This window comes from Molossus molossus, unplaced genomic scaffold (assembly GCF_014108415.1).
Source record: "Molossus molossus isolate mMolMol1 unplaced genomic scaffold, mMolMol1.p scaffold_m16_p_1, whole genome shotgun sequence".
NCBI classification, from domain to species: domain Eukaryota; kingdom Metazoa; phylum Chordata; class Mammalia; order Chiroptera; family Molossidae; genus Molossus; species Molossus molossus.
The window spans coordinates 245,379,696-245,398,169 of NW_023425344.1; the positions used below are offsets into that span (position 1 = coordinate 245,379,696).

Below are 18,474 nucleotides of genomic sequence, written 5' to 3' on the forward strand. Positions count from 1 at the left end.
ATACAGTAAGCTAGAGAAAAAAGTTATTAAAAATTAAAACCATAAGGAAAATGCATTTACAGTATTTATTGAAAAAAAAAAATTCACATGTAAATGGACCTGTGCAGTTCGTTCATACTGTGTTGTTCAAGGGTCAGCTATATTTGGTTTGCTCCAAATAATGCTGAACAAATTAAACTGGTAAAGGAAGAATTAGTCTGTATGGATTGGACTGCATATTCGCATATCTGACTCTATGTTTTTATGTATATATATTACCTCTGTTACCGTAAATTCATAAACACTTGAACTTAACTCGAACTTCACAATTCCTCTGTCATTAATATAGGTATCCCATTGTACAGATATTATACGCAAACAAGTCTTAGGTCTGCATTGCATAGTTATGAAGAATCTGAACTATTGTTTTCAAATACTTTATAAGCATAAATAATCAAATGGTCTGTTTTAAGGGAGTTTGGTTTAAAATTGCTTAAACTTGCCAAATCTTCAGTATCCCTTGCCTAAATGTCTTGGGGTGGGGGGAGGGCTGCTCATTTAAACTCTAGGTTTGGTAGTTGCTCCCCCGCGCCCCCCAGATCTTGGTCATTTGCTTTGGGCCTGAAATCTCACTTGTAAAATATAAAAGATAACATAGAGTTCAGCTTTTGAAAGAGTAAAATAATTTAAAAATTTTGGTCATGCTCTGACTTTTTAAACCAGTGTCTACATTAGATAATGTCAGTTAGCTCCTTGAGGTCAAGCGTCTGGTGAGGAGTTTGGCTTCCAGCACTTCTAAAATGGATTCTGTAGAAGAGTTACTAGACTGAACTTTTTTTTTGTTTGTTTTGGTTTTATGAAATTGAATTATATGAATTTTACTGCAGTTATAGTTAGTCTTAAAAAGACTTATAATAGTTACTTGGTCCTGGTGGTATTTTCTAAAATTGCTTTTTCTCTAATTTCAAGGGAATTGGAATCTGCATAGAAATCAGATTTCTTTGATGTGCTCACGTTAGTGATGTCTGTTTCTTTGTTATAGAAATTCATACTGTTACTTGAAAAAAGACATGAGGCCTAACTTCAGTATCAATTAACTTGGGTTTAATTTTTGCTATCTTTTAATTTGTATTAAGAAGCATGATGTGTTTTGATACTGCTCTTTAAGGTTACTGATGTAATATGTATATTTAGTGATTCTATTTTTGTGGCTACAACCTTGGTACTTTATTTCCATTAAAATAATTTTCTTCTAATGGACGATATTTTTGTGAGCAGCTCTTTAACTTCATAGGTAAAACACTCCATTGTAGCCATTGAACCAAATTTTCAATTAATCTTGATTCAGCATTCTTGAATTAAGCTGCTTTTTGGGTAATTATCCATAAAATAATTATTGATCAAAGAATATAGAAACTTGGGAATTTAGCTTTTATGATTTTATGTACATTTTGAGATTGCAATTTCCCCCTTGCTAAATTGATGCTGATATATAACTCACAAAGCTTATTATATTGTGGTATTAATACCCAGCACAAAGCACTTAAATAAAATAAATAGCATGTTGTCTTTATCTTCAAAGGCATTATATTGTACTTCTAGCAAGTGCACCAACAGAAAAACAACGCCTAGAATGGTGAGTACAAGATTAGACTTCACAGAAAAAGTCAACTTCAAAATGAACCAGATAGCCACAGAACACAATAGGAGATGGGAGGAAGTTCTTAAAACATCCAGTTTGGTTTTGGTCATAATGGAGCTTTACTACTTATAATAGAGGTATAGGAATTTGGGGAGTCATATACAACTTTTGTGTGCCTTGGAGATATCCATGTATCATTTCCTAACTGTATATTAAAGTGCTTTAAAAAAAATAAAGTGCTTTAATTTAGGTTACTAATTTTTTTGTTTAACTATATGTGAGGATATTTTTTGTAACCTTCCTAGTTTGAAATGTGGTTTGATTCTTTTCTACCCCAGTTTTCTCTTTGGCGTTTTGGGGTAGAGCATAAGGCTTTGGTTTTATGTGTGGGGGTCCAGACAGTTGAACTGCTCCCCTCCCCCGCCATGTGTTTAAGTATGATCTTCATAATATTGCTTTACATAAACATTTGATTTTATGTATTTTGTTTTTTAAATTAACCAGAATTTTTATTAATACTAAGTGACATTTGTTCAGGGTGGGCTTGGTGGAATCAAAAATTCGAATCTTGGTTGGAAGTTTGGAGAAGAATGAATTTATTACACTGGCTCATGTGAATCCTCAGTCATTTCCAGCACCCAAAGAAAATCCTGACAAGTAAGCAGTCTTCTATTTCATCTAGTTTCCTCTTCCCATTTTCAACTTTTTATTTATAGAAGTATTTATAGGCAATTTTTAATAAGTAGTCACTATTTTATTATATATGGCTCAAAACTAATTTGAGCTTTACAGTTTAGGTTGTCCTGATCAGAAACATTGAAGAGAAAAGTTATTCCTTGAGAAAAATCACCACTGAAATAAATTGTTTTCTCTGATAATAGTTTGTAATGATTAGGTGTATATTAACTAATTAGAGTTCATATTCTGCATATCCGCCCTTTAGCATTTCTTCTTAACATTTCTTTCTTGTCCTGTTTTATACAGTGATTGTCAGAATAGCTGTTATACCAAACAACAGTCTTTGCTTTTTATCTTAATTTTGTAAAGAGAGCATACTTGGATTTGACTTTGTAAAAATCTGATTTGTGATGTATTCTGGAACATTGAGAAGATAACGTTAAAAGGCAGGCTCACTTCATACTATTAAAGGTCTTTTATAGGTCAATTTCTGGTTTGATTGTTGCTGTATTATTATATGAGATTCTACTTTGCCTATATGTACTTTGTCGCATTTGGAGGGTGAAGAGAGTTTTAGTGAGCTTTTTGTTTGTTTATTTTTTAATCCTCACCCGAGGACATTTTTTTTTTCTTTTTTATTAATTAATTTTTGTTACAGATGTTTCTCCTTTACCCCCACTGATTCCTCCCTCCCCCTCCCTCCCTGCCCTGTCCCCAGTTTGTTGTCCATGTCCACTGTTCATGCATACATGCATATAAGTTCTGTGGTTTATCTCTCCCCCACCATCCACCCGAGAACATTTTTGCATTTACCTTCAGATAGAGCAGGAGGGAAAGAAGGAGGAAGAGAGAGAGAGAAAAACATCATGGATGTGAGAGAGACATGTTGACTGGTTGCAACCCACACAACCCCAGCCAGGGCCAGGGACGAACTGCAACCACGGTAGGTGCCCTTAAATGGAATTGAACCCGGGACTCTGATCCGTGGGCCAACACTCTAACCACTGAGCAAACTGGCCAGGGCTTTAGTGAGCTTTAAAAAAAAAATAGCTTTAATGAAAGATTGAAAATACAAGTGAGTGGCTCATTTAAGATTGTACTATAATAGAATAGTTGTTATTCTGATAGCTTACCCAGATTTTTTTTTTTGTAACCATGTAAAAGAGTGTGATTTGAGCTTTTTACAATATTTTGTTGCTACAATCTTAATTATTGAGAGACTATGATTCATTCCGTTGTTATGTCACTGAATTACCCTTGTCCAGTTGTTATGCTGTAGTCAGTTTTTGTTCATGTTGCCTTTTCAATTGAGTTATATATGTATTAAGGTCTAGTTACATTTTTTTTCTCTATTGTTTTTAGAGAGAGAGAGAAAGGGAGAGGGAGAGAGAGAGAAATATCTATGAGAGAGAACATGGATTGGCTGCCTTCTACATGCCCCCCACTGGGGATCAGGCCCACAACCTGGGCATGTGCCCTGACCAGGAATCTAACCAGCTTCCTCTTGGTGCATGGGTCGATGCTCAACCACTGAGCCACACTGGCCGGGCCTAGTTAAACTTTTATATCTAGAATATCCTTCTTTGTTTCACATTTTTCTACAATATATTAATTCTTTCCCTTCATTAGTTTAAACATAATTTTTCTTTATTTACAGTGTCTGTGGTACTTTAGGATCATCATTAAGAAAATTGGCTATCAGTACATAGATAATACAAGTATATTTGTCCTAGTATTCTGTTTATATGTTAATAGCAATAAAGAGGACAGATGTAGGGGAGGTCTTTGAATTTTAATGGAGTTTGGGCTTAGAACTTTACTTAGTTTGCTTATACATTTTACATTTCAAGTTTTTCCACATACGTCAGGTTGTCAGACACCTTGATAACTGTATTTTTATGATATCCTGATAAACTGTGGTAATACTCTTCTTACTTTTCAGGGAAGAATTTCGCACGATGTGGGTGATTGGGTTAGTGTTTAAAAAAACCGAAAACTCTGAAAATCTCAGTGTTGATCTCACCTATGATATTCAGTCTTTCACAGATACAGGTATATCTCTACTTAGATAATCAAAACATGTACTCGCGTATCTGAATTTGTCTTCGTGTATACCATAGTGATAATAACTGTTAATATTACTTGGGAATAGTGAACAATAATCATCAAAATAATTTTAATGGTTTTAGATTAGTTATTAGTTGCAGTATTGTCTAATATATTAATCTTTTTTTGTTTTAGTGTGGTAGACTTAAAGTTAAGTAGAACCATTTTAAATATCATTTTTCCATAAGTACTTATTAGAAACCACCTGAATATTTGATTGTCTAAAAGACTGAGTCTGTGTCTGACTGCCTTAATAATCTTGAACCTTGGAAATTTATGAAGCTAAACTTTTGGTTACTTTGAGGAAATGTATCTTCTATGTCAAATATACATTCAAGTGTTCATTCATGGCTGGGGGATAGTATTATTAGAGCTGCATTTCAGATTGACCTGTACCCTGAGATATAATATGGTAGTACAATTTAAAGACCAAATGGTAGATGTAGTTGACAAAAGCTGAGGCTATATATATGCACAGCTTTTCAAGGGAATGGTGAATTGTATAGAGATAGTGGTGAATGGCATCTTTATTAGGGGGTAATTTTTCTTTCAAACATCTCTCCTCCCCCAACCCCATTTAAGAAATTCTAGTGTGTTTATTTTTACCTGTCACCAATAAGAAGTTTCCCCCCAAGGACATACAGATTTAAGATAAAAGGTTTTTTACTTCCTTAGAGAAGGAGAAACAACAATAGGTATAATGTGTTTAGAAGTCAGTATCATACTCTAAATGTAAAGGAGAAATAAAGGGAAAAGAATATGTATTTCAGAATGTAAATACATACTTAGGTACAGTGACTAGGAGGTACACTGTACTCAGGTGTTACACATATGTGTAGAATTACTAGCAGTATGATGTCTGTAATTTCCTACTGAGCCAGGTGTTAACCTGTTGTGATTCAGAGACTAGCAGCGTTGCCATTGGTGACATAATAAAAGTTAAAGTTTTAAACGGAACAAAAGGTGATCTTTTGCTATATGTGGTAGTTACATTCCTGAAAATTTCAAATAAAAAGTACTTGATGTTTTTATGTAAAATTGAGTTGAGTTCTTGCTTCAAATAATTGATAAGTATGTTTTTTTGTCTTTAGGAATGTAAGTAGGACATGATACAATTCTTCATTGTGAGGAACTCTCCACATTGAAGGCTATTTAGTGTCCGTAACCAGTAATAACCCTTAATTATTGTGACAACAAAAGTGTTCATACAGTGTTTTTTTAAAAAGTTATGTTTTTATTGATCTTTAAGAGAGAGACAGGGAGAGAGAAACATCGATGTGAGAGAGAAACATTGATCTGCCTCCTGCACACCCCATACTGGGGATCAAGCCTGCAACCCAGGTATGTGCCCTGACCCGGAATCGAACCAGGACCTCTCAGTCCATGGGACGAAGATCAATCCACTGGGCAACACCAGCTGGGCTGCTCATACAGGTTTTTAGGATGTGATTTGGAGGGTGCTAATAACTCCACCTGCTGAACACCACAGAAGTGTTTTTTCCCAAAGTAGAAATTCTGATGTTAGCTTAAACTACTTACGAACTAACAAATCATCTCTGGATACTTGAATTAGACGATTTGTTTTGTACTTTGCATCTAAGTTGAGCTGTTTATTGAAGATTGTATTAATGAACCATCAAGATTTTTAAGGAACTTTCAGGTATTTGGGGTAGGAAATATTTAGTAGTCCTGTATCCTGAAACATTTTAATGGAATACTTTGTGGGATTTTTAATAAAACACATTTAGCATGTTCAGAACTCAAATTCTTACCTCCGATCTCTTCCATCTTCCCTAAGTCTTTTTGATCTCAGGTTTTGGCAACTATATTATTGTAATTGTTCAAGCTAGAAATCTTAAAGTCCTCCTCTCTTGTTTTTCTCATATAGTAAGTCCTCACTTAATGTCATGGATAGGTTCTTGGAAGCTGTGATGTTAAGCAAAGCAATATGTAACAAAACCAGTTTTACCATAGACTAATTGATATAAACATGAGTTAAGTTCCTATGGCATAGTTCTGGTCTCAAAAAAAACCCACCTCACTTTGAAATAAAGATCCCAAACACTTATAGTATGAAACATTGAAATAAATGTGAGCTATACATACATTTAAGAAAGATTAATAAAAACAAGATAATTATTCCCACTTATCACAGTTCAGGGTGACTGGTGGCCTGTGCCTGTCCTGGCAGCTCAGGTTTTAAGGCGGGACCCATCTGTACAGGACACCCTTCCAGTGCAGGCTACATGCACACACACACCCACACTCACTGAGACTAGGACAGACACACCAGTTCACCTAACTAAACATCTCTTGGGTGTGTGAAGAAAACCTGAGTCCCTGGAAGAAACGTATGCAGACATGGTGGGGGGGAATGCAAACACCATAGAGACTCCGATCCTGACCAGGAATCAATTATTTTTTTCTTATCAATGGTATAATGAAATGATGTTATTCAAAAACCTGCTGTACTTCATATAAATCTATTAAAAATTTATTTTGCCTCTGCTTTCAGAATACATTGAGATTTTTGCTAATAGGTATTTCTACTGCTGTCAGCCTAGTCCAGGCCACTTATCACTGCGTGGTTGGATTACTGCTATTGCTCTAGGACCCCTGTTCTTCAGCTATTTCGGTCATCCAAATTATGCCTCGCCTGTTCAAAACCTATAATGTCTGCTCATGTCACTTGGAATAAAAGTCCAAGTCTTTGCTGTGGTTGGCAAGCCTTTACTTGATCTGACCTTCTCATTGTTTCTCTGGCCTCATTTTTTATTATAACTTCAGAATTCTTTATCCTTTTGGGGCCAGAAAGTAATACAGTTAGTAAGTATCATTCCAGGTCTTAGAGCAACATTTGTAGTCAAAGACAGTAACATTTCTGCAGGGAACTATTTAATAGTCACATTAAGCAAAGATAGAGACCAAATAACCACAAATAGTTCAGGTCAGATGAGTTTTGGTGCCAATCTTATAAAAAAAACTGTGTTGGGGTGGAAACTTTTGGGATTTTAGAATTGCTGATAAAGGATTACTGATCTCTACTTTTCCTCCTTCCCTGTGGCCTTTTTGTTGTTCCTCAAACATTCCAGGCATTCTCTCCATTCAGGACATTTTGTCCTTGATGTTTGCTCTTCCTGGAATACTATTCCACCAGGTACTTGTCAGCTTACTTCCTCACTTTCATTTGAGTCTCCACTCAACTGTAATCCTAGTCTCCAGGCTGAGCTTCACTTCTTCCCTACTCTGTTTTCCATAGCACCTATCACCATCTGATAAGAAATACAGTTGACTCTTGAGCAACACAGATTTGCACTGAGCATGTCCAGTTATACGTGGAATTTTTCAATTGACCTGCACAGTTCAAACCCATGTTAAAGGGAATCCATGTATGCGGAGGGCCAATTAGAATTATATTTGTATTTTTTACTTCCCTGGGAGGTCACCACCCCTAACCCCTGCTTTCAAAGGATAACTATGGTTTACTTTTTTTTTTTTCCTGTTTATTACATTTTTCCTACTGGAATGTAGACTCTGAAATTATTTTGGTCTCTTATTCCCTGCTATAACCCTGTGTCTAGAGCAGTGTGATACAGTATAGCTACTCCATAATTATTTGTTGTTTAAGCACATGAATTTTTCCATTTTTCAGACCCTCTAGAACTAAATTATTTGGATTTACTTATTTTTGTTCCTGTGACCTCTGTTATTTGAGTTATTTCTATAATAGAAAGTATGTTATTGTCTTAAAATTTTGTCTTGCAGATTCTTGAAAAGGTATCTTTAGATATATTTAAATAAGTTTGACTTTTGTTCTGCTTTTATTACATACTTAGTTTAGACTTATAAACTTTACTGGTACATAAAGGGTATGGTTTTAAGAACCTCTTTTTCTCCTATTCCACTGTTTCTTAAAGAGTTACTCTTTAAAGTTACTTTAATAAGAGTTTTTACACTGGAAGAATTCATATATTTTATGCTTTTAATCATTATGTAGACCTTCTGGTAAAAGGGACTTAAAGTTTGCTCAGGCAATGAATTGTCAGAGTAGAAGATTTTCTCCTGATAATTTTACATATATAAAGTATTGATGTAAAAAAGGAACCTTACTTAGAATAGCTTCTCCTGGATGAGTTGAACTGCCGTTATTAAAATGTTTCTATTTCTTGTAACAATTTCCTAATTGTATAGTTTATAGGCAAGCAATAAACAGCAAGATGTTTGAGGTGGACATGAAAATTGCTGCAATGCATGTAAAAAGAAAGCAACTCCATGAACTACTACCTAATCATGTGCTTCAGAAAAAGAAAAAGGTAAATTTAGAAAGTACTTACAAAAGCATTACTAATAATATTTTATGTATCCAGGCTATTAGTACTTTAAAAATTTAGGCTCAGTGAATTAGTTATATTTGAAATAGATCACAGCATTAAAAAAATTTGTTAAGTGGAGCAGTTCCATTATATAAAACCCTGTTCCTAATCAGGTTTCCTGCACACAATTGCTTCAGACTTTAGAAAGATTAATGATGATGCTTTGTGTCTTTATTTTATATATATACTTAGATTCTCTTAAAAATCTTTTATTATCTATTTAATATTCCACATAAATATCTAATTTCCTTTCCTTTAAAAAGTGACCACATTAATTAGGTATTATGTAGCTCAAGTAAATTAAATTACTTTCTAAATGAAAATGGCTTTATTTTGGTAAGAATTATACATGTATTTTATTCAAAAATTTTTAATTATTGAACATAAAGATTACTAATAGAGATAACTAGAGTTAATCTTTTGTATTATGTTCTGTTGTTAGTGATTCCTGTTGAGTAACATACAGCTTTATGTTACTTATTTCTTATTTGGACTTACTATAGAGGACATATTGGAATTTTGGTCCAGAGATAAGTTAGTTTTTGCTTTAAGAGGTTTCAAAAGTAGAAGACTTACTCCTATAATGGAATATTTAAACATACTGAAAATAAATGAGCTTCAGCTATATATTATGTTGAGTTAAAAAGGTAAAGATGGATATGTACCATTTGATAGATTTATATAAAATTTACAAGTTTAAAAAATGTAAAACAATACATGATTTAAAAGAGATTACGAAATAAAATATATTAGAAAACAGTAACCACCACATTCACCATAATGGTTAGTTAACTGGGGCTGGAATTGGGAAGAGGAATAAAGTAATCAACTTTATAATGTTCTGTTTCCTAAACATGAAATACATTATAATACAAAATATGTAAGTCAAGGGCAAGGGTTTTCAAGTAGACATCCTGGTCAAATTCAAGTTCTGCTGTTTCCTAGCTGTGAGACTTGGGCATGTTTTATAACAAACATCACATTCTTGATTTGCCTTACTTCTAAAATCAGGATGTAATTTTCGCCTACCTCATTAGGTATGTTGTGAGGAAGAAATGAGTCAATACCTCTAAAAGGTTATTTAGATTAGTGCCTGGCACATGGTAAATGCTTATTTTTGTTTCTGTTATTATCACCATCATTATTTACTAAATTTGGGATACTTGCTTTCTTTTTTGGTGAAAAGTGTACTTTTTTAAATGTTTTATTTGTAAAAATAACATCATATTAAAGCGTTTATGTGGATAACTATTTTCTTCTTAACCTAATGGTTTCATGAGTTAACTAATCTAGAAAGTGATACAAATGTACTGTTGTTTTCTTGAGCAATGTTTGTTTTTTCTTTCATTCTTTTTCATAAGATATACATAACATAAAACTTACCATGAAATAATTTTGTTTTTAAATTAAAGTGTCAAGTCAAATATTTGTCTTCTAATTGTCCGTTGTTGTTATGAGATGAATTGGGGTTAAGCAACCACACGCGTGTAGTTACTACATGTAAAAATACACTAGCATTTTATGTTTTCAGAAGTAAATGTAAATAATTAGATTGTTATGTGAATACTTACCTATTTCTGTTCTATTGAAACAACTATTTATAACTTGAGGTAATTAGATTTTCCAGAACCCTTGATTCAGATTACTTTTTTAAACTCCTATTTACATGGCAATATTGATATTTGGAACAACTAGTGTATAATTTAAGTAAATTTTATGTTCTATTTCTTAAGGTAGTATTTAGATATAATCTTCTAGACTATAAAGGAATCACTAATGATCAGAAATTTACTGTAGTCCAAAAATTGTATTTAACTAGTCTCATCACCCAGTAATAGCAACTCTTAACATTTTAGTTTATTTCTACATAGACTACTCAGTGCAAATATGTAAACACATATAAAAGGTATTTTTAAAAGGTTTTTGATCAGACCATTTTGTGACCTTTTTTGGGTGCTTACTATATTGTGACTACATATCCAATTACATTACAAGTACCAAAGCTGTTTAGTATTTCTATGTATGGCTACAGTGATAAAAATCTGTCCTCTGGCTGGCATTATTTAAATTATTTCCAAGTTTCTACTTGTAAAATAGCACTTGTTTTTGTAAATAATAACTGTCTAGACATTTACATCCATGAATCTTTTTATTCAATTCTTATAATAGCTTCTTTTTATTAACTGCTATTTGCAAAGCACAAAGTACAAGTGTTTTTCTATATTTAACGATTTAGCAACCCATAGGTATTGTCTGTACTTGCCCAAGGTCGTGTATCATGTGGATTGGTCCTAGGTCTCAGTGCAAAATATATGTGCATATTTCTCTCTATACTAGTATGTTCTATCTCTGTCCTTTACTAGAAAGTTTTGATAGAATATTTATGATTTCTTAACATTGAAGTCTCTTGTGCCAATAGAGACATGGACACAGAGGCAAAGTGAAACAGCTTAATGCTGTTTTCTGTTAAGTCCAACCAGGTAAAGTCTCCACATTTATAGGTCTTCCCTAACAAGTGGCCTGTTATCTCACAGGTGTTTGATTACTTGGTCATGCAGGTAACTATTTTAAATTGAGTATAATTTACTAAACGAATCTTTGTCTGGTAGAGAGTGAGATTGGTATCATTTTTGGATAGGAAAGATGCTCATTTAGAATATTAGAAAATTTGTTCCACAGTGGATTTCAAGAGCAAGTGGCAAACTCTCTCCTCCTCTCCCTTCTGCCAAATCTCATCTTCCTCATTTGACCAGTGTTTGTTTATGTACACAGTTGTTTCTCTGTTCTAATTTAAAAATTAGCATAGAGTCTACACTCGAGCACATGTGCACACACATGGGATGTGAGTTTTTGTCAACAATGCAAATTATTTCCATTAAAATGTTTCTGTAGGTAAAGGCTAAAATATTCTGGGGAGAAAAAAAGCTGAAGAAGTAAATTTGATATTATAATAGCATTAATTGCCAAAATGAAAACTTTAAGTCAGTATAGAAATCAACTTTCATCCATTGAACCACTTACAATTTTTTTTTAATCCTCACCTGAGGATATTTTTCCATTTACTTTTTAGATAGAGTGGGAGGGAGGGGTAGAGAGAAACAGAAAGAGAAACACCAAATTGAGAGAGACACACTGTTTGGTTGCCTCTCGCACAGCCCAGACCAGGGCTGGGGTCGAACCGCAACTGAGGTACATGCCCTTGACTGGAATCGAACCCTTGACTCTTTGGTCCATGGCTGATGCTCTAACTGCTGAGCCAAACTGACCAGGGCACCACTTACAATTTTTAGCTTTCTTTTGGTTTTCCTATATTATGTAACTGTCTTTGAATGCTTTGCTTTTGAAGAAGCAGGGCCAACATTAGGATTTATATGTGGATATAAGGTTTAGTTTTCAGAAAATTATTCTTTTCCATAGGATAGTTTACACTATTAAATGCACCATATGAAAATCCCAAGTTGCAGTTAGAGCACTAAGAAATCCTTTGTTTTGGAGAGGCTCATGTATATATATATATTTTTTTTTTATCCTCATCCAAGGACAATTTTCCATTTTTTGTTCAGATAGGGTGGGAGGGGAAGAGAGAGAGAGCAAGAGAAATATCGACATGAAAGGGGCACATCGAATGGTTGCCACTCACACAATCCAACCAGGGCCGAGGACAAACTGCAACCAAGGTACGCACCCTTAGCTAGAACTGAACCCGGGTCTCTCCGGACCTCAGGCCAACGCTCTAACCGCTGAGCCAAACCGGCCAGGGCGAGGCTCATATATTTACAAATAGGGCGGCACTAAATTGTACTTATTGATATTTTTTGAAATTGCACAATTTCTATGTTTATTGTAGGATAATTTAAAAATCTGTAAACAAATAATTCTAATCCCGCTAACCAGATATTCACTGTTAATATTGTTATTAAAAGACTTTACTAACATATATATATATGTGTGTATATATTTAAGCCCTCAGATATAAGATCCATGTGTTTTCATGTACTTTTTAATTTGCAATGTGTTTCACATTCAGTGTGTACGTTTAATGTACCATTCCTTTCTCTTTATTTCTCCCACGGAAGAACTGTAGTTGAATTGAAGGCCTCTTAGAAGTCAGGAGTATGTGTCTCTCAAGTTTGCCTTTTATGGTCAGCAATGACACTTAAAATTTTCATAAAATTTGATTTTTACTTTTTAGTAGAAATCATTTATCAGTGAATAAAAGATGTTCATATTTTAAAGATCTGAATAAAATACAGCTATATTTGATTAAATATTTTATTAATTGCAGCATTCAGTGGAAGGTGTCAGATTGACACCTGTGAATGAGAACAGCCTCGACTTGTCTATGGACAGTGATAACAGCATGTCTGTGCCTTCACCTACGAGTGCTATGAAGACCAGTCCATTGAACAGTTCTGGCAGCTCTCAGGGGTAAGGAGGATGAGGGAACAGAATTGTAGTGCTATTTATAAACATATGAGATAACTTGTTGTTAAAGTCACTTATTTAGAATACTAATTTTATAACACCTTTTAATATTTTTTAAATAGCCATTTAACTCTTAGTTTTGCAGGAAGTAATATTTTGTCCTGCCATGTCATACTTGTGTTCCATATGTCTTGGTACAGATATGAATATTAGTGCCATAACCCCTTCCGTTTCATACTGAGACTGCCTACAGGGAATGTCCTGATGTGCTAGGGAGAACAGACAAGAGGGACAAGTTACCTTTTTGTCCTAGAGCTGCTTATACTGTGTCATACGGGGACATATCTTTGAAATACTAGGGATCTTCTGAAGAAGGTGAAGATTTATGTGGGCTGGTTTATGTTAGGGGACACTTTTCTGAAGAATTAAATGCCTCTTTAAAAACATTTAAAGCAGCTGATGTTTTTATTATGAAAGAAATACATGACTGTGGTAACAAAAATTAGACCACAAAAGACCATATTTATATTTAACTTACATAAATCTTTATAGTGTATCCTTGTAGACTTTTTTAAAATGGATAAACAACTATATTTTGAAAGGGAGCTGTTATGTTGTGGAAGGTTTTTGGGCTGCTGCTAATGTTTTAAATTGTGATGGTTACACTGATCACTTGTTAATTGATGAGTTGATATTTAAAATTTGGGCACTTTTATGAATGCATGTTATATTTCAGTTTTTACAAGGCATTTTAAAACCAGATTGTTAAATTATTACCAATAGCAGAGGCTCAGGTTGGGTGATTCTTTGGATAAGCTAGAAACAGAAAATGCTGAGGTGCAGTGGATGGGTTCTGTTCTCTTGTCTTGGGCTTAGAATATGTGATGTGTTTTTAGGCTAATAATGAATAATCTGAAGACTTCAGGCATGAACATGGCCTCTAAATCTTTAGTAGTAAAACAATTCCCCATATATGGAGTGTCAACTTCCAGATTTTTAGTTTTAATAGTTTTATTTTTGAGTATAAAAGAAATTTTAGTAAGATTTTAAGGATTTGTATAAAAGCCTTTGTAACTGAGTTTATGCACATACAGGGGTGGGCAAAAATAGGTCTACAGTTTTAATACAAATAGATAATACAATAATTTAATAGTACAAGAATAAACTGTTTCAACATATATGTAAAATAGGTATATAAAGTAATTTCAGAAATTTTAATATTTTCAGAGCTTTAATATTAGAATTAATATTAAATAGCTTCTGTAATTAAGACTTCTGGATTTTAAGGTTATGCTTGTGTATTTGCTTTACAATTAATGAGTATTTATTATGTACTGGCCACTTTGCTAGCTCTTTCAGATTTTTTCCTGCATCTATGGTTCTTTGGTCAACTTTTTTTTTCTGTTTAATCATTAGATGTTTGTGCCCTTGAGGGCTCTCTCCTCAGGCCTTTATTTCATCTTTGTATTTTCCTTGGGTTGTGGTATCACCTGCTCTGTTGACTCCAGTTACTTCCATGTACAGTAAGTCCTCACTTAACGTCATTCATAGACTCTTGGAAACTGATTTTAAGCAAAACGTATAACAAAACCAGTTTTACCATAGGCTAATTGATATAACATTAGTTGAGTTCCTACGGCATATTTTTGGTCTCAAAAATATCACCAAACTTCTAAATAAAGACCCCAGACACTAACAGTATTAAATACTGAAATGTGAGCTATACCTACATTTAAGAAAGATTACTAAAAACAAGATGATAATTTTCTAAACTGCTAATTCCAGTTCAGGGTTGCAGGTGGCTAGAGCTTATCTGGGCATCCCAGAGCACAAGGTGGGCCCCAGCCTGGACAGGATGCCCTTCCATTGCAGGGTCTCCCCCACACATCTACACTTAAGTGGGACAGCTTGGACACGCCCTTCACCTAATGTGCACATCTTTGGGATGTGGGAGGAATCCAGAGTACCCGGTGAAAACCCACACAGACATGGGGAAAACGTGCAAAACTGCACATAGATAGATAGTGTCCCCAGCTGAGAGTTTATTTTTTATTTTTTTCATCAATATAATAATGAAACAATGTGACGTTGAATGAAACAATGTTGAGTGAAACGACGTTATTTGAGGACCTGCTGTACCAGTTAGCTGGAAAGCTTTAATAAGCTGAATGTTCTCTGATGTTTTTATATGAATGTCACATAGGCACCCAAAATCTGTAGGTCTTCTAGTGTTGCCCACCTTATCATGACGTCATCCAACAGTTGTAGAGTGTGAGCTTTAGCTGAGGGAGAGAGTAACCACAGAGAACTTTTTTCCCCTAGGAGGTAATAAAATGAGATTATGTAAGTACTTATGTACAGGGTTTATTTGAAATAGAAAAGTTGAAGAGATAGAAGAGCAAAGGGGGGAATGGTCAGAGTTTCCTGAGACGGTAGGCGGAAGTGGGATCCAGAACACAGAAGGAGGGATTGGGCTTTGAGAGTCTTTGCAGTTTCTCTGGCCACTGGATGGGCTTTTAGGGTTTCATGAACCCTTAGATTTTGTGTGTGGAAACTTTCTATTTCTCAGGTTGTTTTCTTATATTTTTTGGTAGGATTCTTTTATACCCCAAATCAGATAACTTTTAAAAATATATATTTTTACTGGTTTTTAGAGAGAGAGGACGGGACAGGGAGAGGGAAACATGGATGAGAGAAACTGCATGCTCCTTACCTGGGATCCAGCCACAACCCAGGCATGTGCCCTGACCAGGAATCAAACCAGAAACCTTGGTGCAGGGGACAACATTCAACCAACCGAGCCACACCAGCCAGGGCAGATAAGAACATTTTTTTACTGTTCTAACATAGTAGTCACTAGTCATGTGTGGCGCTTTAAATGTAGTTAATATTAAATTAAATTAAATATTCAGTTTTTCACTACCCGTATTTCATCTGTATAGTGACTACCCTATAGGATCGTGCAGCTAAAGGACATTGTTACAGAAAGTTCTGTGGGACAGCACTGCTTTAGAATGTTTGTGTGCTTTTGACTGTTGGTTATATCTTATTGAATGCAGTCAGTTACTAATGTTATGTCTGAGAAGTAAACCTGAACAATCCTTTACTTTAGAAAATAACTTCACATAAATTTTGTTACGGAATTTTACACTTCTCTGTTTACTTTTCAACCTTTTTTTTAATAGCAGAAACAGTCCTGCTCCAGCTGTAACAGCAGCATCTGTGACCAACGTCCAGGCTACCGAAGTTCCTGTGCCACAAGTGAATTCCAGTGAAAGCTCAGGGGGTAAGGAGATTGGTTTGACAGGTTTGGGAGGACTTACAGTATATGGAGTTAGCCTTCATTTGGATAGATGGCTTTATTTGTTAACACAATGTTGACCGGCAATTTTACGCAGAAGTTATCTCATGTTACGGGCTATTTTTTCGTAATTGAGTATGCAAGTGAAACAATTTAAATAAATGTCAGTATACTTTATTTATATATAATGAATTTAAATGAAACTTTGTACATATCTGTTATATGTTATATTGTATACGTTATATATTTTAGTAATTTTTTTTTTTTTTTATCCTCACCCGAGGATATTTTTCCATTTTTTGTACAGATAGAATGGGAGGGAGAGAGAGGAAGGGAGAGAGAGTGAGAAACATTGACGTGAAGGGACACATCGAGTGGCTGCCACCCGCACGACCAACCAGGGCCGGGGACAAACTGCAACTGAAGTACGTGCCCTTAGCGGGAACTGAACCCGGGTCTCTGAACCGCAGGCCGACGCTCTAACCGCTGAGCCAAACTGGCCAGGGCTATTTTAGTAATTTTTACAGTTTTAGTAGATTTTTTGTAAAATTTTTCTATTTGGTGGTGGTATAAATTGGTTTGAGAAACAACTAAATCAAAAAAATCATCACTAAAAAGTAATTCTGTCACTTCCCTGATGCTTCGTGAATCACTAAGATCGGCAGTTACACCTGAAATATTTGAATAATCCTCCAAAGTTGGTGTAATGTCATTTTCAATCCACTCTTCTTCAAAATCACTTTCACTATCACATCTTACTACATTTCCCTTTTTGTTGTTTTGGTGGTCTAATAACAGAATGATGTGCTGTTTTTCGAACTTCGACCCTCAGGGCGAAGAGTCACAAATACAATAATCCTATATTACCATGAGTTTCAAAAATTGAAATAGCTAATGCAAGTGCAAACATGAGTTAACTCATGAGTGGTCAACAATGTGTTAATTAAGTAGTTGGAATTTAGTTTTTTAATGCCATTCTAGTATTTGCATGTAAAAATATAAGGAAATCAAATCCAGAGACATAGCTTTATTTGTAACTTGATGGTGATAGGATTTAATTTTTATGTATCAATGTATGCTTATTACTTAGGTACATCGAGTGAAAGCATTCCTCAAACTGCCACACAGCCAGCCATTTCATCACCACCAAAGCCTGCGGTCTCCAGAGTGGTTTCTGCAACACGCCTGGTCAACCCATCACCACGACCTTCAGGAAATGCAGCAACAAAAATACCTAATACTACAGCAGGAGTCAAGAGGAGATCCTCACCTCACAAAGAAGAGAGTCCCAAGAAAACCAAAACAGAAGAGGTATTTATGTATTAGTTACCCATGAGAATACCAGTTTAACTACTTTAAAATCCAGTGGAAAGAAACCTTTGTGAGCCAAAATTGAGAAGCAGCAAGAAGGAAAGCTTTTAGGGAATTTTTAGCTGGTGCTGTAGTGCCATAGTTTCTCCACCCTCCCTCTTCTTTCAGTAGCTGCCTTTTCTAAAGTGGTGTCTCTCCTTGCAGCTGCGGCAGCACGCCCCGTTTGTAGCACAGCCTAGCATGGACTTCCACGGCACCGCCCCGTACCCTCTCCTATAGCAGGCTCTTATGTGCATTGATTTTTTATAGCCCTTTTGGACACAGGTTTTTTGTTTCTGTGATCCAAATGGAATTTTGGGGTTTCTACACTGTACTTGGTGTTACAGGGTCACTGAAAGCAAGTGGTTCTTAGGGAATTCTTACAGAATGATTGACCAAAGTTGCAAAATCAGATTAGTTTTGGGACCTTGAATGATGATTTTCTCTAACCCTGTAGGAAATGTCCTAGCAATACTTGAACTTTTTATAGGGGATGGTTTATCTTGTCAGAGTCTCAGATAGTTTTAAGAAAACCATTAAAAGTGACACTGATTTTAGTGTGTGTCTTAGACTAGAAATTGCCTTGTTACAGTCTCATTGATCCCCTGGAGTCACTCTTG

At 34.9% G+C, this 18,474-nt stretch overlaps 1 protein-coding gene across 7 annotated transcripts in view; it reads left to right on the plus strand.

Moving 5' to 3' along the window:
- PAPOLA (poly(A) polymerase alpha) overlaps positions 1–18,474 on the plus strand; it is a 68,979-nt gene that overhangs the window by 39,985 nt on the left and 10,520 nt on the right. For 5 of the 7 annotated variants that reach the window (XM_036241657.1, XM_036241681.1, XM_036241667.1 and 2 more), the window contains 7 exons: positions 1,562–1,615; positions 2,159–2,278; positions 4,242–4,351; positions 8,597–8,718; positions 13,064–13,206; positions 16,389–16,489; positions 17,595–17,815. In XM_036241657.1, the coding sequence (XP_036097550.1) occupies positions 1,562–1,615; positions 2,159–2,278; positions 4,242–4,351; positions 8,597–8,718; positions 13,064–13,206; positions 16,389–16,489; positions 17,595–17,815 (871 nt within the window). The remainder of the gene's footprint in view (positions 1–1,561; positions 1,616–2,158; positions 2,279–4,241; positions 4,352–8,596; positions 8,719–13,063; positions 13,207–16,388; positions 16,490–17,594; positions 17,816–18,474) is intronic. The other 2 variants (XM_036241675.1, XM_036241688.1) reach the window with 1 other exon arrangement.